This window comes from Poromitra crassiceps (assembly GCF_964638095.1).
Source record: "Poromitra crassiceps genome assembly, chromosome: 6".
NCBI classification, from domain to species: Eukaryota; Metazoa; Chordata; class Actinopteri; order Beryciformes; family Melamphaidae; genus Poromitra; species Poromitra crassiceps.
The window spans coordinates 9469990-9492660 of record NC_139627.1 but is presented as its reverse complement, the minus strand read 5'-3'; the positions used below and the strand labels follow the sequence as shown (position 1 = coordinate 9492660).

The 22671-nt window shown below is 45.0% G+C and overlaps 1 protein-coding gene across 1 annotated transcript in view; it reads right to left on the bottom strand.

Annotated features, from left to right (window-relative positions):
- LOC310777684 (LIM homeobox transcription factor 1-beta-like) overlaps positions 1-22671 on the bottom strand; it is a gene marked incomplete at both ends in the record, with an annotated part of 101811 nt that overhangs the window by 7827 nt on the left and 71313 nt on the right. The window contains 3 exons of the mRNA XM_083638062.1: positions 1224-1301; positions 6000-6190; positions 15388-15620. Coding sequence (XP_083494188.1) covers positions 1224-1301; positions 6000-6190; positions 15388-15620 — 502 coding nt within the window. The remainder of the gene's footprint in view (positions 1-1223; positions 1302-5999; positions 6191-15387; positions 15621-22671) is intronic.

The following is a 22671-nucleotide window of genomic DNA, read 5'->3' as shown; positions in this document are numbered from 1 at the left end:
ATCAGTGATGTCATCAGTGATGATGTCATCAGTGATGTTATCGTGCGCGCGTGTGTGTGTGTGTGTGTGTGTGTGCGTGCGTGCGTGCGTGCGTGCGCGTGTGCGTGTGCGTGTGTGTGTGTGTGTGTGTGCGTGCGAGCGTGCGTGTGTGCGTGTGTGTGTGCGCGTGTGCATGTGTGCGTGAGCAGAATTTTGGCCAGCCACAGCTATGCCATTTTACGTGCGATCGGGCTGAAACTTTCAGGGGGTGTAAAGAGCGGGTGACCTGACGGAGCTGGATTTTTTTATTAGGTGATTGCCCTAATTACCTAATGATGTGATGTCATCAGTGATGTCATCCTTCCTGGCAGTTCAGTGATGTCATCAGTGATGATGTCATCAGTGTCTGATGGCATCAGTGATGTCATAGAGCAGGCGAGGCTGTGTAGTGGCCGAGCTGCGTATGCGACACGCAGTGGGCGAGCTGCAGGGCACAGCGATACACACACACACATACATTTTTTTAGGCAGATGTTATTGGACAAATACAAACTACCAAATGAACCGTACTTAACTGGAAAGCTTGAATAATCACTAACAAACTAGGTTAGACCACCCAAATCAATGTTTTTATTCTACCATTATACATCCTGGAACTTGCCACTAATGGCATTAGCATACTCAATCCACATACATGAAACACTTAGCATTTGAGCTAACGCATTGTAACATTACTAATGGGATTTGGGTGATGTAGCCCAGCCGAGCTTTCAAACCATGTCAGACTAATTTGAATTCAATCTAGCTAAACCAAAAGAAAATTGCAGTGCATTGTTTGGAGAGTAGGAAGTGAAATGCGTGTGTATTTTCTTTTCAAAATCACCTGTCAAATCCCACTTTAACCCCTGTGCAGACAAATATTTCTGATAAGTAAGGGGGAGAAAATGTTGGCAATCTGGCTTTTGGATATTTTGCCAAAGTTTTTGTATGTGGATGGGTTATTAATTTGCCATATCCCAAAGTTCACATGCTTTGTTAATTAAATAAAAATATATAGTGAAATTCATCATCTTAGTCTCGTGTGCTGATCAGAGTTGTGATTAAAGGGGTTTGGTGAGGCCCCGGAAGATTTTCACATTTCAAAGTGGGCCCCGGCATTCTTAAGTTTGGGAACCCCTGCTATATAGTAATAACATCTGTATGCAATGTGAATGACAGCTTGCTTTTTGTATTGGCTTACTGACCTTAGCTCTCTGGTTCTGGAACCAGACTTGGACCACACGTACACTGAGGCCCGTCTCTGCTGCCAGGGTTTCTCTCACCTGGAAGTCACACGCATTAGCCCTATTAAACATTATGTGGGGAGCTCATGTCATTTATGAATAACCCCCCCCCCCCCCCCCCTCCCCAACTTTGACGGGATACTAAAATTAGTCGTTCCCATGATACTGCTAATAATTTGCCCTGGAAATTTACAAATGACAGATGTGGCAGATTTACAATGTGATTATTACATTACCCGAGGATTATTGCAAAAAAACACCGGACATCCCCTGGTAGCATTAGTCCCACGCAGATAGGGCTACACAGGTGTTTCAATTGCTCGCACTTGGAGAACAATGCCATTTATACAGTAGAAGAATCGGATCCAGTATTGTGTAATGAAGTGGGGCAAAGAGTTTTCGCTGCGGCCGGCAGCTCCATACGTCACTATGGGCTCTATCGTCGCAAAGGCGGTCATTTTGCGTCCGCGCCCGTTTGAACCCTAACCCGCTGCGCTTGGCTGGCGTCGTCTCGTGCAAACCTCCATAATAGGCGTGTTTATGCCCAAAACAGTCTTCACACGTGTGAGATCATGTCCAGTCCAGTCCCCTTAAAAGCCACAGCGTCACGTCTGTGACGGCAGCTTCTTTCTTGCTGAGGCCCGTGGGCAAGCAGAGTGACAGAGTGAGAGAGAGAGAAAAAGGGAGAGGGCGAGAGAGAGAGAAGAGAGGGGAGAGAGAGGGAGAGAATCAGATAAACCATTAGAAACTAACGAAAATTGGTGCTGGATGGAACGATCCATTTGAAACACACAAAAGGGCTGCCGCGCAGTTACGCAGTGAATATCCCCATGTCCCAAAGCGTGTGCTTACTGTAATTAGTCGTTTTGTTCATATAGGCTATAACATACACATTTAAAAATGTTCGTTTCTTTAACACGTTGACTGCCACTGACGTATTAATACGTCAAAAAAAATCCAGCGGTTCACTGCCATTGACGTATTAATACGTCAAAAAAAAACGATTTTTTTTTTTGACGGTGCTACTGTACGTGGATCAATGCCCCCCGCGTCTCCTATGGAGATATTGGAAGTATTGAATGTGTATAATCTATTTTACCAACCAGCTAGGTGGCGACGGTCCTCTCCCGACAGAGAGAAAGTCAACCAAAAGCAGCCGCCTCCCGCGGCTGCTTCCTCCATTCTCAAGGAAATGGCTTGGCGATTTTACAGTCAGAAACGAACGAGCCTCATTCTCATACTGTAGGCGGGGACGCTTTCGCGCTGCTGCGGTGGGGGGTTCCAGAAATGGACTGGGTGGGCAGCATAAAGCCTAGAGTCGCACGGGGCTTCATCGGGGCTCTCAAACCCAAGAGACGAGTGAGACCTATCCACACTCGCTGCCAGGGAGGGAGGCTGCTCAAACTCGCTGCCAGGGAGGGAGGCTGCTCAAACTCGCAGCAGCAGCAGCAGCAGCAGCAGAGCACTCGCTTGTGACAAACGCAGGCTGAAAGCCACTAGACACGCCCACGGAGGGAGGAGTTGAAGGAGAGGGCGTTCGGAACTATATTGTTTGGATGTCTGATCTCTCACTGATGCCAAAAATAAATGGTTAAAGTGACTGTTCTGCCTGTTTGATTGAATTTCACAAAACTGCGATTATCTCAGCTTTCACTCTCAGACGCTAAAACCATGCTGTACTCAACGGCTAATATCTACATAACTACTAACTCTACAAACTAACTCTTTTAAACAGAGAAAGCACACATTCTATTAGTACTTTTGTGAAGTTTGTGTTGACAAACTCCAAGCAGAAAAGAATCCTCGGCTCTTGTAAAATGAGCCAGAATCCTCAAAAAAACGGCTTGGCAAAAGCTACCTACAGCAAAAAAAAAACGGCTGGCAGTCAATGTGTTAATACGGTAGGGATGTGTGAGATTTTAATTCTAGCCTATTTCAATAGCCTATATCAGAATTGTCCACTCGGGTTAAGCTATTGTTGCATGGTGCAATTGTTGGGAAAGAGGTTACTGTATAGCCTACTGGCCGGCACAACTTTCTCAAAAGCAATCTACTGTTACCTCACACCACAGACCTGCATGGTCGGGAATTATGTAGCCTAATAAATGGACAAACAAATTCTAATTTTTAAATCAAGGTGTGTTTTTTTCTGCAATGTAGGCTATACTGTAGTTGAAAATCAACATGGCATTCTGAGGAGGGAAGAGTGTGTGCCGCGTGAGGTGTTGGAGAGAGAGAGAGACATCCATGCCGTGCGTAATGTATCCAAGCGAGGATTTCCTGCACTGCGCGGAGAATACTGTGTAGTGTGTGCGCCCCCTAGCGCTCAGGCGTAGTGAATACTGTGTGCGCCCCATAGCGCTCAGGCGTAGTGTTTTTTTTTTTTTGCACTAAGACCTGCTTTTAGTTGGCGTTAAAATTGAGATCTTCGCCAGAGTGCAACATGACATGCGGGAGGCAGATGATAGGCTAAGAGGTGCACGGACACACCTGGGCCACGCCTACACCTGTGTCTGCGCTTAGACTCCAGCGCAAAACTGGATGGTGGAGGCAGACGACAGCTTAAGACGCAGGGAAGATAGCATAAGAGGTGAGCAAACGATAGCGCCGTACGACGATAGGGCCCTAAGTATTCATCTTGCTTTAGTGTCACACATGATGAAAATGTGAAGAAAATTAGGTTGGCCTAATTTTCTTCACATTTTCATTTATGTTTCCACCTACTGTATAAACGGTGTCCATTACCTCCGCCAGGGGCGGTTTTAGCATCTGAGCTTTGGGTGGGCTCAGCCCACCCAAAGGTCATGGACCGCTGAACCCCCAGGGGGGTCCGGGGGCATGCCCCCCCGGAAGAAAATTTTGTACAGTTTCAAGTAAAAATGGATCAAACTGGCGCACTTTGAGATCAAAATGAAGAGACTAGATCTATGAAGAACTACACACATCAATATCTTCTTTACCGTTCTGTGGTTTTACAGCGATGAAAAAATAATTGTTTCCCTATATATACTATATATATTCTGCATACAGGTTCTATGGTAGAATTATGCTTGCATAAATAATACCAAAATCACTTCAGGGGAGTTTCAAGTAAAGTAACATTTTGCTTTGTAGGCAAAACAAAAGTAAAATTATATCAAAAGGGAACTTCCTAACTTATTGGCTGGAATAATATTCCGACAAGATAATAATATACTGTAAGCACTAAAGCAGGAGTTTGCAGTCAACTAGTTGAAATTAATATGTGGCAGTATTTGTGGGGGTCAAAATCTATGTAGGGTGTACCACCACAAATAGATCAGTGTATGGGAAACACTGACTATTAAATTGTGTGACTAGAAAGACACCAATAAATCTGAGAAAATGTACTTTAATTTTGAACAACAGCACTACAACGGTGGCATTACAAATGGTATTATGAAATTATTGTGGGAAAAAACAAGATCTGACTGGTTGGAAGTTGGTAGGCTACCACCACCACAGCGTGCAAAAATAGGGAAAGAAGGAAAGAAAAGGGAATAGCATGCCATGCACGCATTTTAAGCTATCATCATCATCACATCAGACAGGCTGTGTAAAGCAGCCACTTGCGATTCTGAAGGGCTTAATTTCATTCAGATAACAAGGGACCCGTTTGAAAATATGTTTGTCACTTATGCCCATATGTTTCTCAAAAAACATTGCATCCATTTACACCCACTTTACTGCGAGCTAGCATGACATGGCTGGCTGGTGCCATGGTAGCCTACCTACCTTCCTCCAGTCCACCTGTTTGTCTGGCAGGCACAGCCACAAGTTCTTTTGTTTAGCCTACGAAACAACGTTACGCGCTAATTTGCATATCAATATGCGCTAATTAAGTAACTACTAACGACTCTGACTGCTCAATGCTCACCTCACAGTTTCATTGATCATGAGTGGGGAGAACGATTGTGTGGACTGTGGAGGACCACTTCGCTGCTGTACTGTGTGTGACCTGTGTGAAGTGATGTGGGATTAGGCAGATAGATGGAGGAGGGAGCGCCTGCGCAGCCGCGGTTCTAGAAACTTTTCGGGTGGGCTGAACCCCCCTAAATGTTTGTCTCAGCCCACCCTAAGAACATAGAGGGGGGGGGAAACACGCACACAGCGCATTGAGTGTAGTCAGAAACTGCTACTAATGACCACCATGGATTTGGAGAGGGGGAAAAAAAAAAAAAAAAAAAAAAAAAAAAAAAAAACTTTTTTTTTGCCTCTATTTTTTTGGGTGGGCTGAGACTATTTTTGGGTGGGCTAAAGCCCACCCAAAAACGGCCTAGAACCGCCCCTGACCTCCGCTAAAGAGGTTATGGTTTCGCTGGTGGGGGTGGTGGGTCGGTAATCGGTGCCGTTTGTTTGTCCGTCTACTGGTCTGTCACAGGATGACCTACTGGTCCGATTTTCATAAAACTTGTGTAGCATGGGCCAAGGAAGAGCACATAACATTTTGGAGCGGGTCCGATCCGATTCGGGTCAAGGGAGGGGGCGGGGCTAGGTCAAAGGTCAGGGTTCCGATCCGACTCACAAAATGAGCACATCATAGCAGACTGGAGTATGTCCCTGGCGGAGGTCTGCACAGTTAATTATATGATTTATTCTGGATTTCTCCCTCCACTGAAGGTATAACATATTTTGCTCAAGCTTCACTGTGGTGTTTTGGTGGGACAGTATTTGCCATGTTACATTTTGGATGTGGCCCAGGCCGACTTTCTTCCTGACCTTTCTGCAGGGCTTGGAGGAGACCTCGAAGGAGGCCTTGAAGGCCCGTCTCTGCTGGGTGGTGAGGATGGTGCGCGGGCGTTTGGGCCGGCGAGGGTCGCCTCCCTTCCCCTGACCACCTGGACCATCTGGACCACCTGGACCACCTGGACCATCGGGCTTCACATCCAGCTCGTCATCCTCACTCCTCTCTGCAGCCAGACAGGAAAAGGAAATAGAGAGCCAAAGTCACGACACCGCTTAAAACCTCCCTCCAGTGTATTTTGTCGTTTTTAAGATATGTCATGTGTTGGTGAAAGTATTTTTGTGCTTAACGTAAAAAAAAATAAGATGTTGCTAAAAACAGGTGATGACGTCAGACATAACAATGGTCTGACGTCTGATGGACAGGTAAGACGTAAATAAATGTAGGAAGTAAATGGCTAGCGTTAGCCTCTGGCGTCAGCTAACTGTTAGTTGTTAGCTACGCTACATTACATGGGCTTAGAACACGGCTCTCTCGAATACTCGATTCTGATTGGTCAATCAACAATATTCACCGGTCATTATTTCTCGACAACCGACCGCTGCTCTGCCACACCTGGATTAATCAGTTGGTAAGAGCATTTTGTCCGCAGACGCTACTAATTAGGCCAACCAGTTGCAGCTGTGGTGTCTTGTGTGCCAATTACGAATGAAACCGCTTTGTGTTGAAAACGCTATTAAAAAATCTATTTGAATAATTATTTTTGTCAGATTATTGAATGATTTAGTTGTAGGCCGTGTTCTAAGCGGGATAATGTATACTGAGCCGGTGATTACTGGAAATAATGACCTTCAGGTGAATATTAAGCCCTCCGCTGCGCGTCGGGCTAAATCATTCACCTGTCGGTCATTATTTCCACAGTAATCACCGGCTCAGTATACATTATCCCTTACGTAAAATGCCACTGAATGACCAATTAGTTCCAGTCACGCACTTTCCATAAAGCAGCTTTGATAGCTGTTGGCTTGGTTTGTTGATAATAAGCAATATTGTAGCTTCTAAACTTGACTGGGCCATTGGGCCAGCCCAGACACACAGGGGGATAGCTGGGCCTTGTAAGAGATGCCCAGAGTCCTGTGCAGGTCTGATTTTCAAGACCCGGCCCCGCCCGGCCCCGCGACGTGCAATACCGCCCCAGCGCCGGAAACCCACACATATGACCAATCAGTACCGCAACCCACCCCGCCCCGCAGACATGAACCGCCCCGACCCGGAACCGCATATATATAATAACCGTTAAGCTGCAGTGCAAACATTTTGTAGTGACCCTAACGAAACTGCCCCCGTTTCACACGGGAGGCGAACAGCAGACTTTCTGGCCGAGACTCGTCAGCTGATGTACGTTAATTAGCTGTTAGCAGCTGCTAGCTGACTAACCACCTGGTTAGCTCTGCTATCAGACGCTACAGACAGTTGTACAGCAAGAAAAGTGACTCACTAGTTATTTCCAATATGTCCAGTATAATCCATACCGCCTTTATGATCGCTGTTGCAGGAACGTAAGTCCACTTTTACAACGTTCAACCTCTCCACTTTCACGGTATCCATGTTGTTGCCTGTTGCTATGAAAACAGCCAGTGTGTATGGTTGTAGTGGAGGCTAACATTAGCCTACTACAGCATCTGTCCGACTCGTATTGTCTCCAATCAATCACCTGGACCCCGCAGCTGAGTTTTGGCCGTTTTGTGCAGTCCATATAGTGTCACACAATGATGCCGGTTATGTAAACAAAGCGGAAAACGTGCTTCAGAAAGTTTTCTCCTCTTCCCTTCTCTGCCTGCATCTCAGAGTCAGACCAGCTGCCAGACACACCCCCTGCTAGACACACCCCCTGCTAGACACACCCCCTGCTAGACACACCCCCTGCCAGACACACCCCCTGCTAGACACACCCCCTGCCAGACACACCCCCTGCTAGACACACCCCCTGCCTCAGACTGAGTGCAACAGAAAAACATACTGTACATGCCTCCTACGTTGTTCCACCCGCCCCCCGCCCACATTTAGTTCATTTTTACCCGCGCCCCGACCCGGTAATTTACACAAGTGTATTTTTTACCCGCACCCCGCATTTTTTTGCGGGGCCCCGCGGAACTCCGACCCGGTGCAGGACTCTGGTGTGTTACTGAGTTAACGACCCGGTGCAGGACTCTGGTGTGTTACTGAGTTAAGACCCGGTGCAGGACTCTGGTGTGTTACTGAGTTAAGACCCGGTGCAGGACTCTGGTGTGTTACTGAGTTAAGACCCGGTGCAGGACTCTGGTGTGTTACTGAGTTAAGACCCGGTGCAGGACTCTGGTGTGTTACTGAGTTAAGACCCGGTGCAGGACTCTGGTGTGTTACTGAGTTAAGACCCGGTGCAGGACTCTGGTGTGTTACTGAGTTAAGACCCGGTGCAGGACTCTGGTGTGTTACTGAGTTAAGACCCGGTGCAGGACTCTGGTGTGTTACTGAGTTAACGACCCGGTGCAGGACTCTGGTGTGTTACTGAGTTAACGACCCGGTGCAGGACTCTGGTGTGTTACTGAGTTAACACAATGGTGATTAAGCCAACGTCCACCGCCGTTTGGCTAAGAGGAAGAACGTGATGGAAACCATATTCACTACGGAACTGTCCAAACGAGACGTGAGGAATTTCTGCTTTACGGGAGTTTTTTAATCATATTGATGGGATTAGCAGTTCAAAAGTTAGTAAACATTTAACAATAGCACGGTGGGGCAGTGGTAGCGCTGTCACCTCACAGTTAGAAGGTCCTTGGTTCAATTCCCGCCTGGGACGCTGTGGGCACTGAGGGTGTGTCTCTCCCCCCCCCCCCCATGTCTTCAGTGTCTACTGCCCAGGTGGGCTCTCTTGTCAAAAAGGCCCTTCTGTGTGGAGTCTGTGTGTGGACCCCCACTAAAAACATGCAGCCTGACCAGCGATGACAAAGAACTGAAGTTGGTCCCCGGGCGCTGCATGGACACTAAAGAAAGCCATAACCGTGGCAGCGCGCACCCCTTGAGTTTGACATGGTCATCTCCAAGTCATTTACACAAACAGAAGATCTCAAGTCAAGACTTTAGAAACCTTTAAAGGTATTCTGGCTTAGTGAAGGTTGTTTCATTGTGATTTGTGAGGGAAAGTGTTCTAAATGGGCCGGTTCTAAATGTAACACGATATAAATGTATAGCCTACTTATTATCATAGTACATAATTGCCTCTGATTCAATTATGTGTATTATGTTATCATAATTAAAATTGCCTAAGTGGGCAGGTGGGGGTTAGTCACGATTTTGCGGGCTGTGTCTGTGTCTGTGACATCATCAATGATGTCATAAATCAGGAATTTTCTTAGTGATGTCACTTGCAATTGTGATGTCATCAGTGATGTCACTCGAGCAATTGTGATGTCATCAGTGATGTCACTCGAGCAATTGTGATGTCATCGGTGATGTCACTATTGTGAATTCATCCTTCCTGGCTGAGGCTATATAAGTGGTGGAAGATCCAAGCCACCCATCCAGTCAACCGGAAAGCCATAAGAAGAAGAAGCTGCTGGCAACACTGCTGCAGAAAGACATATTTTAACTTTTCTCATAAGGAAGGAAGAACTCAACATTGTACCATGGACAAAACCAAGCAGTCTGCCCGTAAATCCACTGGAGGAAAAGCTCCCAGGAAGCAGACTGCCCGTAAATCCACTGGAGGAGAAGCTCCCAGGAAGCAGCTCGCCACCAAGGCTGTCCCTAAGAGCGGGCCGGCCATGAAGAAGCCTCACCGTTAACCGAGCTGCTGATCCGCAAGCTGCCCTTCCAGCGCCTGGTCAGAGAGATCGCTCAGGACTTCAAGACCGACCTGCGCTTCCAGATCTCTGCTGTCACGGCTCTGCAGGAGGCCAGCGAGGCTTACCTGGTCGGCCTGTTTGAGGACACTAACCTGTGCACCATCCACACCAAGAGGGTCACCATCATGCCCAAAGACCTCCAGCTGGCCCGCCGCATCCGCGGAGAGCGCGGATAACACTAGAAAGACCACAGTGTCATTTTGAGCTTTTTGAAATGTATATGTTCAATAACCTTGTTGAATTAAAAATGACAATACTGCGGGTACCTGACTTTTCCTAAAAGTGTCTGTATTGTCATTTAAAATATAGTTTTTATATGAATTACGCAAAAGGCAAAGAAAATATCATGTTTACCTAGAAAGACCATAAGCTGTCATTTTGACCTCACTGAATTTCCCAGGGTTCTAGACCCATTTTTGGTTCAGTTTGGCTTTTTAAAATATAAACACAATAAATGCATTAATCTCTCAATTAATGCAGAATCGGTATCCAGCTGCATACTGACCCCGCTCCGCGAACCCGCACATATGATCAATCAGTACCGCAACCCACCCCGCCCCGCAGACATGAGACCCGCACCCCGACCCGGAACCGCATAGATACAGTATAATAACCGTTACTCTGCAGTGCAAACATTTTGTAGTGACCCTAACGAAACTGCCACCGTTTCACACGGGAGGCGAACAGCAGTCTTTCTGGCCGAGACTCGTCAGCTGCTGTACGTTAATTAGCTCTTAGCAGCTGCTAGCTGACTAACCAGCTGGTTAGCTCTGCTATCAGATGCTACAGACAGTTGTACAAGCAAAGTGACTTACTGTACCAGTTATTTCCAATATGTCCGGTATAATCCATACTGCCTTTATGATGTACGTTACTGTTGCAGTAACGTAAATCCACTTTTACAACGTTCAACCTCTCCACTTTGATGGTATCCATGTTGTTGCCTGTTGCTATGAAAACAGCCAGTGTGTAAGCAGTGGCGAACCGTCTGGGGCTTTTAGGTATTCAGTGAAGGCCCAAGAGGAAATTGAAAAGAAAATAATTTTCCCCTTAATAAATTATTTGTATTTGTTATTTATTAGTTTTTATTCACTGAAATAACATAATAATGTCTGTAAATTGTTATGATCTTGGACTCACTTTGTTTCAGCAAATATGGGGTTAAATATTTGGACCAGCCTCTACTGGCAAATGGCATTTGATTGACAGCAAGCCAGCAACCCTTCGCGAAGACCCACTCTGATCATGAAATGGGGACGACAATTTTGATGACAGGTGTTTTAACCAATCAGAATTCTATTGAGTTGTGGGGTTAGCCAATCACAATTAGTTGAGTTGTGGGTGGGGATATTTGCAGGCATTCGTGAATCCAAGCCAACCAGGAGACGAGACGAACGAGAAGGAGGGAGGAGTTTATGATGATGTGGAAGCTTTGTGTGGAACTAGGAAATGGACGTGCGCAGCGGTACTTTTCAAAGGATCTGGAGCTGTCAACTGCAAAAAGCTATAAAAAAAAATATATATATATATATTATTTTCGCCATTTCCAGGCTAGCAACTGGGAACTTTACGCTTAGTTTACATGCAGTTCCAGGGCCGTTGGAAGTCATTTTAAGCAGGGGGTGCTCGGAGGAAGGGACTCTCGGTGTGGCCCGCAAGGGCCCCGCCAAATTTTTTTTTTACGTTTTTTTTTTTTTACATTTTTTTGCCATATTTAGGGGAATATCTCATTTTAAATTAACATTAGGATACTGTTGTGATGTAATTATTCAGTATTTTCTCCTTTTCTCACTCATTCAGAGCAAAGAGGGAGATATATAGCATGATGATAATGCTCTATATCTCCCTATTTGCTCTGAATACACCAGTTAACATGACAGACTTAACATGATAGAAATATTATCAGCAAACTTAATGACTAGACTAATTATTCTGATCTGAATGGCATATATCAAGAAACATTGACTCCTCTCTTTGCTGTATAGTGGGAGGTGCATTTTTGAGTAGGCTATTAAAATAGCATGTCAAGTTCACATTTCTTTATTGCCAGATTAAACAATTCGTATTGGTTGTTGGTTGGTTCAACACAACATGTGCGTGCATGCGCGCTTCTTCTTCTTCTCTAGCCTACAAGCATGTAACTTCCTTGATTGTTATTGTTGATAATTCTATTTAAATAGGCTACATTTTCATTTCCCGAAACATTCTTAAACAAGAAAGGAACATAGTGCACTGCAAAATATTTTTAATTACATTTGTTTAAAAAAAAATTGAAAAAAAATGGGGAAAAAATTGGAAAAAATCTAGGGGGTGCTGCAGCACCTGCAGCACCCCTACTTCCCGCGGCCCTGTGCAGTTCGGCACAAGATGCTCTATATTACTGCTGGGTGCTCGGAGGGCTTGCTTGTTGCTTTTCGGGAGGATGTTTTTTGTCATCAAGTGAACGTCATTTGGCAAGTTAAATTCTTTTTTTTATTGCTGGTGGCGCTGGGGGAGCTGAGTTTTGGAGTCTTTCTGTGTATTGAGCTCATTATTAAAACTGTGGTTGTGTGTTACTGACAGTGACATCTATTTGTTTATGCAATGTCATTTTCATAGCTGAGAGGAGTAGTGGAGTAATTATTGTGTGTAACGATACAGCGACCTAAAGAAGCTGGCTGTGGAAGATAACTCATCATAGTCCGCTCTCACCAATGCGTAAAGACGCACGCAGTGCGCACAGAGACCTCAGACTTGCACGTACAGTAGGCTATATAATGTGTGTGTGTGTGTGGGGGGGGGGGGGGGGGGGGGGGGGGCACGGTTCGCCACTGGTGTAATGTAGTGGAGGCTAACGTTAGCCTACTACAGCATCTGTCCGTCTCCAATCAATCACCTTGACCCCGCAGCTGAGTTTTGAATGTTTTGCGCAGTCCATCACACAATGCACCGTATGTGCATACTTGAAATGATGCCGGTTATGTAAACAAAGCGGAAAACGTGTGCGTCAGAAACTATTTGTCTACATCTCAGACCAGCTGCCAGACACACCCCCTGCCTCATGCTCCAGATTACCGTAAAATACTGAGAATTCAGTCTGAGTGCAACAGAAAAACATACATGGATCCTACGTTGTTCTACTACCTGCCTGCATTTAGTTCATTTTTACCCCGCACCCCGACCCGGTAATTTACAGAAATGTATTTTTTTACCCGCACCCTGCGTTTTTTTGCCGGTACCCGGCGGGGCCCTGCCTATCTGTGGACCGCCCTAGAGTAGTAACATGCTTCCTCTGATAAATGTGCAGTCGCCGTGCTACTTCCTTTCACCTGACAGCGAGGGGTTTCACCAGCAAGGCGTAGCATGTGGGAGGATCACGCTATCCCCCAGTTCCCCTCCCCCCTGAACAGGCGCCTCGACAGATCCGAGGAGGCACTAGTGCGGTGACCATGGACTCATACCCCACCGGCTTACCACCCACAGACACGGCCAATTGTGTCTGTAGGAACGTCTGACCAAACTGGAAGTACAACTGCGCCGGGAATTGAACGCGGGTCTCCCACGGTGGTAGGCGAGTGCTTTGACCTCTACACTACACAGACATCCTCAAGGGAGCTGGAAGGTGGGTGCTGAGGGTGCTGCAGCACCCCCTGGTGGCGAAATTGTTGGATTTGGCTGTCTTGTGTTTATAACGGCAACAAAATGCATTAAAAAACAGTTTGTGCTTCCCAGCTCTAATCTTATTTCATACGCTCTCTCTTCAAAAGTGTTTGATTTTCATCATAATCTGGTTTTCCATAATAATAATAAGTTCAGTGTTTATGCCTGTGTTGCTGTCTGTTGTAGTGTAAAACGACTAAAGGGAGAGCAGGTGGTTACATGAAAGTGAGTGAGAAAAGGAGAAGATACTGAATAATGACAGTATAACAGTATAATCCTAATGTTAATTTAAAACTAAATATTCCTCTAACTATGGCAAAAAGTCCAAAAAACGTCGGCCGGCGCCGAGAGTCCCTGCCTTATAGCAGCCCCCTACCTTATAGCGCCCCCTGCCTTATAGCGCCCTCTACCTTATAGCGCCCCCTACCTAAAAGTACTTCCAGCGCCACTGGACATCCTTGAGATCCAATGTTATGTCGAGGGCTGTTCCATCAAACCATCTCCTGAAGTTCGCAACCTGGGCGTCATCATTGACTCCACCCTTTCCTTCCAGTCCCACATCAAATCCATCACCAAGTCCGCCTTCTACCACCTCAAAAACATTTCCCGTCTCCGTCCCTCACTCTCAAGGTGCGTTCACACCGACCTATTAAAGTTGGTCGCTGGCGTCGAGTTTACATACAAAGTCAATGCAAACGAGCGATTGAGCGTATATTCGCCTGGGAGAATAATCGCTGGGCGTCCGAGCGGCAGAGACAGAGCGACAGGGAGAAAATACGCTCGTCGCTCAAGATGAAATATCCCAACTCGAGCGAAAATACGCTGGCATCAGTCGCTCGCTGTTCAATGCTGATTGGCTGCTGTGTGAGAGCGAGTCAAGGATCACTCTGGCTTGGAACAAACCGCTGCTTTATTGTGTGGCAACAAACCGCATTGACAGGCTGACAGCTGACATGAAGTGAAGTCTGTCCTACCGGTATGGAGCTCGCATTAGGAGCACGCTGATAGGCTTAGCTTGTAAACAATGACGGTGGCTCGTAGTGGACAAACAGCATGACATTGCGTAACGTTATATCCCCCACATGTCCGTCATTTCGTGTGCCTGTTGATGAGCGATTTAAACAGAGCGACAGAGCGATTCCAAAGGGTTGACTTGAGCGACAGAGCGAAAAATAAATATCTCGGTGTGAACGCTCCTTCAGACTCCGTGGCAGAAACCCTCCTCCATGTATTCATCACCTCCCGGCTCGACTACTGTAATGGAGTCCTGTCCGGGGTTCCAAGCAAAGCCCTGGACAGGCTCCAGTACGTGCAGAACTCAGCTGCCAGGGTTCTCACTCACACCAAGCCCTGGCAGCACATCACCCCCACCCTCATCCACCTCCACTGGCTCCCGGTCAAGTTCCGCATCCTGTACAAACTCCTCCTTCTCACTTACAAATCCCTTCACGCACTCGCCCCCCCAATACCTGTCCGACCTCCTTCACCAACACACTCCATCCCGGAACCTGCGGTCTTCAGACGCGGGTCTGCTATCCATCCCCCGTACCAGACTCAAAACCTTTGGGGACAGAGCCTTCAGCGTGGCTGCCCCCCACCCTCTGGAACGCTCTCCCTGCCGAAATCCGTAATGCCCCGACCCTGAGCAGTTTCAAAACACACCTCAACACACATCTCTTTTCCTACCAGACCTTTCCACATGAGTTAGTTCAGTTTAGTTCAACCATCCCTGTTGTTTGTTTTGCTTGTTTTGTTTGTTTTCCTCCCCCTCTCTCCCCTATCTGTATCCCACTCTTGTGAAGCGACCTTGGGTTTTATGAAAGGCGCTATATAAATTAAAGTTATTATTATTATTATTATTATGTGTTGTTCAATGCAAACTGTTTGTCCCCAGCCTTACCAGAGTCCGAGTTTTGGGGGCTGGCTGTGCTCAGCAGGTGGCGCTCTCTCTCATAGTCGCTCTCGCACAGCAGCTGGCCTTCTCTCAGGACAAAGCTGTCACCTTTGCACAGCGGCCGCTCACACACGCAGCAGCAGAAGCAGCCCAGGTGGTAAACCTTCTGCAGAGCTCGCATCACCAACTCACTGGGTGCAATCTTCTCCAGGCAGCTGCTGCATTTGCTGGCAAATAACCTACGGAGACAACGGAGGGAGAGGAGTATTAAGGATACCACTTTGAACTAATAGATACTACTACTTTGAACTAATCACCATGAAACGTCCCCAGTTGATTCATTTACATTAACTCATTGAGTGCAAATGATGACTATAGTCGTCAATTCAAATACTGACGTAGAGTGCCAATGACGACTAAAGTCGTCAATTGCGTTTTTTTGACGGTGGGACGTGGATCAAAGCCAGATCCATCTCCTGTGAAAGTATGGTGGATGTTGAATGTGTAAAAGCTATTTTACGGACCCATTAGGTGGCGACAGTGCTCTCCAGATTAGAGAAAGGTGAGGAAAAAAGAGAGAAGAAGTCATGGGGAAACGGAAATCGCATCGTATGCATGAAGCATAACGTTAGCTGTGCCTGCAGCAGCCAATCTGCTGCCACAATTGAGCCCCTCCGTGTCCGCTGCGATAGCCCATCCGCATGATTAGTTGTGGAGTTGTTATTATTCTCAACTGGAAGCGATGGGAGCGGGCAACAAATACACGCGGAACGCTGTAAAAAAGCTGGATGTAGCGCACTTTTCAGTGCAGAGCAAACTCAGCAGAGAGCCACCAGAGCCACCAGAGACACACCCACGGAGGAGGGGTTTGCAGTTGAGGGGGGGGGGGGGGGGGGGCACGCAGGGCAGCATACAACACCGACCCAGACAGACCCAGACAGCAGGCTCGATGGACAGATTGGCAAGCTAGAATATCTGATGCCCACCAGCAGTAAATCAAGACCAGCAAGAAGCTGCAACCAGCAGCGCACGCAGGGGCCAGCGCTGCTGGTTGCAGCTAAAAAATATTATTTTGCCAAACAAAATTCCTTTGTTTTCACTGTTTTATTGAAGGAAATTATTTTTGAGGTGTTACATCAGAAAATATTAGCTTCAGAGTCAGTCATGTGCTTGAAATGCTTCATTTCACAAAAGGCTAATTATCTCAGCTTCTAATTTGAAACGTCTCTTTTTGGTGAAATCAACCTATACTCTCCGGCTCATAACTAAAGAACGGAAAATGATATCAATAAACTTTTTTTTGCTGATGATAGAAGAGAGTCTCATCGTTCTTTGGGCGTGTTCGGTGTTTACATAGTATTATCACACAATATTCTGTGGGCCTCGAGAAATCACTGAAAACGCTCTGAAACTCTGGCACTGGGAGCATCCGTTTTCCAAAAGTGGCTGGCACTCAATGAGTTAAGACAATACTCGTTTGTCTTACAAGTTTTCTGAAATAGCATGTGCAAATAAGGCATTGTCAAATATAGCCATGCCTGCCAAGATTGGGCTGTGAAAAAGAGGAAGATTTTCTGGGATAACAGTGACCGACCCTGTCCCCATATAGCCCTACACCACAAATTGATACAATAAATACAAGGGTGTAAAGTAAATTACTTTTTACAGTCTTAAATTCATAGCTCGCATTAAAATAAATTGTAATAAAATAAACATATACATAGAATTAGGGGTGTCACAATATATCGTCCCACGAAATTTCGCGATAGTAAAACGTCACGATATGTATCGTTGAGATGAAATCTCATATCGCGATTTTTTTTTTTTTTTTTTTTTTTTTTATAATTTTTTTTTTTTTTTTTTTTTCAAAAATAGACTAAGAAACGTCTTTGTTTGTTGAAGTTCAATGTGTGGAAAGTAGTTCAGTTGAACAAGTCTCTGAAGAGACACATGAGAAGTTATACAGGAGAGAAACCATTCAATTGAGTTTCTGGCAAAACTGTTTACTTGACAGGAAAAACTGAAGATGCATAAAAAATAGACTAAGAAAAGTCTTGTTGTTTGAGTTTGAAGAAAAACTGAAGATGCATAATGAGAATTTATACTGCTGAGAAACCTTTTAGTTCAAAGTAAATCTAAGTGACGGTGTAACTCATTCTATTTCAAGATAAGCCTTATCTCCAATCTCATGTTTTTTCTAGTTGTTATTGTAATAACAATTTCCCACAACAGCATGTTTTGTATTTGTGCATTTCAAATAAAATACTACTTTTCCAGTCATATATTGTCATTATTCAAGTTTAAAAAAATATTGGTAAAATCGTATCGTATCGTATCGTTATCGTGAACCCAGTATCGTGATACGTATCGTATCGTGAACTGAGTGTATCGTGACACCCCTACATAGAATGTCCAAAAGATATGATCAAAAGTCAACATCTAAAATTTCCATCACAGAAAAAGGGATGTAAATTTAAATAAAATGAAAACAGTGCAAACATTGTGTGTCAGTGAGTCACTGAGTGTGCGGAGGAACCATCGTTGCCAGGAACACCTTCAAAAAGAAGAACAGGAAGGATACAAATTATGCAGGTAGGGTGACCAGACCAAATGTCCCGCTTTGTGTGGGACTGCGCAGAGGTACAGGTATGTAGTTCTGGATAGCAGTAGGGTCAAGGGAGGGTTTCTTAAGCAGAGGAGAGTAGCGGGAACAAGACCAGAGGACAGAGAGGAATTGATAAGGGTAGTGAGGAAGGGAGATATGTCAGTGGAGGTGGTTTGGAGAAGAGAGGAAGGGATAGGATCAAGGGGGCAGGTGGTTTACGGACTTCTTCGGGGGAGAGGGGAGATAACTTGAAGGAAGCAATAAGGCAGGGGGCAGAGAAGCAGGTTTGGGGTCAGGACTACTGTTGTTACTGCCTGGAGGATGGTAGTCTCACATGTTCAGACCCAACGTAGACATCAGCAAGCTTCAGAGCAAGCGACAGAGGGTCTGAATCACTCAATTTTCTGGAAGCCAAGATGGCGACCCCGCAAGATGCTATGGGTGAGATCTGATTGGCTGGGCTGTGACAGAAGTTACGTCATACAGCGTGCATTCATTATTTACAGTCCGGGAAGGAAACGCGTTCAGTGGAATGCTGTGAAGCGCCTTGAAGAGACGAACTGTGGTCAAGATCATTTAACGGCTGCGTTGCTATTGCCTCTATTGTCCGAACTGAATGACTTGCAGCAAAGAAGGCGGCCAAAGTTTGCAGTTTTAAGGCCATTTCAAAACCAATGCGGATCTCAAATAACCGGTACAGAGATTCACCAAAAATTTTTTTTTAATGAGTTGCAATTGAAGCTTGCACACCGCGGCGGAACATTCGTGCAGCGTTTTATATAAAAGGCAGGATCCATGAAAGGCAGGATCCATCACTCCTGACTCCTTAGAAGCCATTATGGAAAAAAGAATCAGAGAGGATACACGCACATCCAAAATCCAAGTTGGGCAGGTGCTGAGCTCAAAGGTGAACAATAAGTGAAAAATGAATAAAAAGCTTGCACACTGCAAGGGCTCCTAGTTTGTGTTTTTTATTTCAAACACCCAACAAAAAAGTGACGTTTCGAGCAAAGCTCTTCATCAGACTGGCAAAGGACTGTGAGACGCCATCTTAAATACATACAGGTCAGGTCACATGATACAATTAACTCCAATGCAATCAAGCAAGATGGGTTACAGCTGTGGTTACATGGTCAGGTGAATACAATAAAGTACTGGTTGGAAACAATATGTATGAAAACAACTAGAGACCATACATAATGACAAATCTTAAAGTTGTTCTTTGAATAGATCAAATTTGGTATAAAATACCATGTATCAAATAGGTGACGTGTGACCATGTGTGATCAAGAATAAGAGTACATATGAAAATAGTAAATAGTAACATTATCAAAATGTGATAGACAAAAATAGCAATTAAAGTTAAAATTAAAGACCCTCACTAGGATGTACGAGACCCCACAGTCAGGCTGAAAGGCCGTCATCAAGGGTGGGACTAAGCTTAGAGGCGCCTCCAAGTGTCTCATGGGTGTATTACAATAAAACAAAGCCTGAGACCAACAGTTGAGAGATACCTATAGGAGTATACATAATTATGTAGATCAAGACCAACAGTTTAAATACATCAAGGAGTATGCAACAATGTGTAGACCACGACACAGTTTAGAGATACCATAGACAAGTTTATATAAGGAATCAATGCCAAAGTAAAGAAAAACTTTCATAGAAAAGGGCGGATATCCATCTCCTCATTGAGGCCCCTAGGTGTTACAGTGTCCAGAGTGTACATCCAGAACAGTTCGCGTTGCAGAAGACAAGTGTTGATGTCACCACCACGTCGTGGGAGCTGGACATGTTCGATACCCACATAGTTCAGGGAGGCTACAGAGTGTTTCATGAGGCTGAAATGAACAGCCACGGGGCTCTTAGGGTCATGGGTTCTAATGTTGCTGCGGTGCTCTGAGATTCTGTTTTTGAGAGGTCTGGATGTTTTGCCTATATAGGCATTTCTGGACACGACTCTGTCAAAATGAACTTTCTGGACATTCTCATTATCAACAATAATGGAACGCTCAACACCAGCCTGTACAGAAAACCAACAGACAGAAATTCTCTGCTACATGGCCACTCATTCCACCCGACATCTTTAAAGAAGACCCTCCCTGTATCCCAACTCAATCGTATACGCCGTATCTGTAGCTCGGACTCTGATTTAAAAAATCACATGACTGATCTGGCACAGAGGTTCACAACGAGAGGTTACAACAGTGAGTGGGTCAGACAGGCATCCGACCGTTTCTCTGACATCACACAATCAGAGTGTCTGAACAAGACCAGGACCAAAACAACTGACAATAGACTCACCTGTGCTGTACCATACTCTCCCTTGTCTTTGACCACCCTCCACGGATCGTCTTCAAAAGACCCCCGAACCTCCGTAACATGCTTGTGAGAGCGGACTGTCCTCCCACTCCCCCACCTACTCCACCCACTTTTCTACCCCCAGTAGAACCGGGTAATTATAAATGTGGCAATTGCCAACAATGCAATTTCACACGCAATACCAGCACATTTTACCATCCACACACAGGGAAAACCTTTGCCATCAAACAAATAATTTCATGCAAAACCTACAATGTTATTTACATGCTCAAATGTCCTTGTGGACTGGCCTATATAGGCAAAACATCCAGACCCCTCAAAAACAGAATCTCAGAGCACCGCAGCAACATTAGAACCCATGACCCTAAGAGCCCCGTGGCTGTTCATTTCAGCCTCATGAAACACTCTGTAGCCTCCCTGAACTATGTGGGTATCGAACATGTCCAGCTCCCACGACGTGGTGGTGACATCAACACTCGTCTTCTGCAACGCGAACTGTTCTGGATGTACACTCTGGACACTGTAACACCTAGGGGCCTCAATGAGGAGATGGATATCCGCCCTTTTCTATGAAAGTTTTTCTTTACTTTGGCATTGATTCCTTATATAAACTTGTCTATGGTATCTCTAAACTGTGTCGTGGTCTACACATTGTTGCATACTCCTTGATGTATTTAAACTGTTGGTCTTGATCTACATAATTATGTATACTCCTATAGGTATCTCTCAACTGTTGGTCTCAGGCTTTGTTTTATTGTAATACACCCATGAGACACTTGGAGGCGCCTCTAAGCTTAGTCCCACCCTTGATGACGGCCTTTCAGCCTGACTGTGGGGTCTGGTACATCCTAGTGAGGGTCTTTAATTTTAACTTTAATTCCTATTTTTGTCTATCACATTTTGATAATGTTACTATTTACTATTTTCATATGTACTCTTATTCTTGATCACACATGGTCACACGTCACCTATTTGATACATGGTATTTTATACCAAATTTGATCTATTCAAAGAACAACTTTAAGATTTGTCATTATGTATGGTCTCTAGTTGTTTTCATACATATTGTTTCCAACCAGTACTTTATTGTATTCACCTGACCATGTAACCACAGCTGTAACCCATCTTGCTTGATTGCATTGGAGTTAATTGTATCATGTGACCTGACCTGTATGTATTTAAGATGGCGTCTCACAGTCCTTTGCCAGTCTGATGAAGAGCTTTGCTCGAAACGTCACTTTTTTGTTGGGTGTTTGAAATAAAAAACACAAACTAGGAGCCCTTGCAGTGTGCGAGCTTTTTATTCATTTTTCAATTATGGAAAAAAGAACCAGGAGGAAGCTAAAGTCCATTCTCGATGAACATCCTCTGTATGGTGTCATGAACAGCCTGAGGAGTAAGTTCAGTGGGCGGCTTCTAATGCCAAGATGCTCCACAGAGCGTTTCAGAAGGTCTTTTGTCCCTTCAGCTGTAAAGCTTTCCAACACCAGATGATTGTGTTGTGAAGTTGAGTCTTCTTCTTCTTCTTCTTCTTCTTCTTCTTCTTTTTTTATTGGAATGTTTATTTATAGTAGGCCCTACAATACATACCTATGTTTCCCTTGTATAGCTATGTACTGTTTAATCAATCAATTTTTCCAGATGGACCTTGGCGTCCGCAAATTTCTGACGCTCTAGACTGAATGTGGCAAGAAGTCGTGTCCTCAAGGGGCCTGATTAGAATCACTGAACTCACAGCTTTAAGTAGACATGGGTGCCTCAGCTACACCCACCAGCAATTAGCCAATACCTCACAGCTGGGGGGTCAGGCCAAACTGGTTTAAAAAACGAGTTTTGCTCAAACTGGCTACAAACAGCCAAACAATCACAAAAATAAACAAAATAAACACACATTCACTGCCAGCTGTTTTTTTTTACTGTAGGTAGGTTCTGCCAGAGGGTTTTTTTGAGGATTCTGGCTCATCTTTCAAGACCTGAGGATTCTTTTCTGCTAAGATTTTGTGAACACAAAATATCTAAAAAGAACTAATAGAATGTGTGCTTTCTCTGTCTAAAAGAGTTAGTTTGTAGAGTTAGTAGTTATGTAGGCATTAGCACTTGAATACAGCATGGTTTCAGCGTCTGAAAATTTATTCTGAGATAAATGGCTTTTTGTGAAATTCGATAGAACAGTCACTTTAACCATTCATTTTTGGCATCAGTAAGACGTCAGACATCTAAACAATAGTTTTGAACAGTAATTTCCTCCATAACAGCAGGAAACACCCCTCTCCTTCAAACTCCTCCCTCCGTGTGTGTTCTTCTTGGCTGCAGCGGGCGTGTCACAAGCTCGTTTCTGTTGCTGCTGTAACCTCGCGTCACCA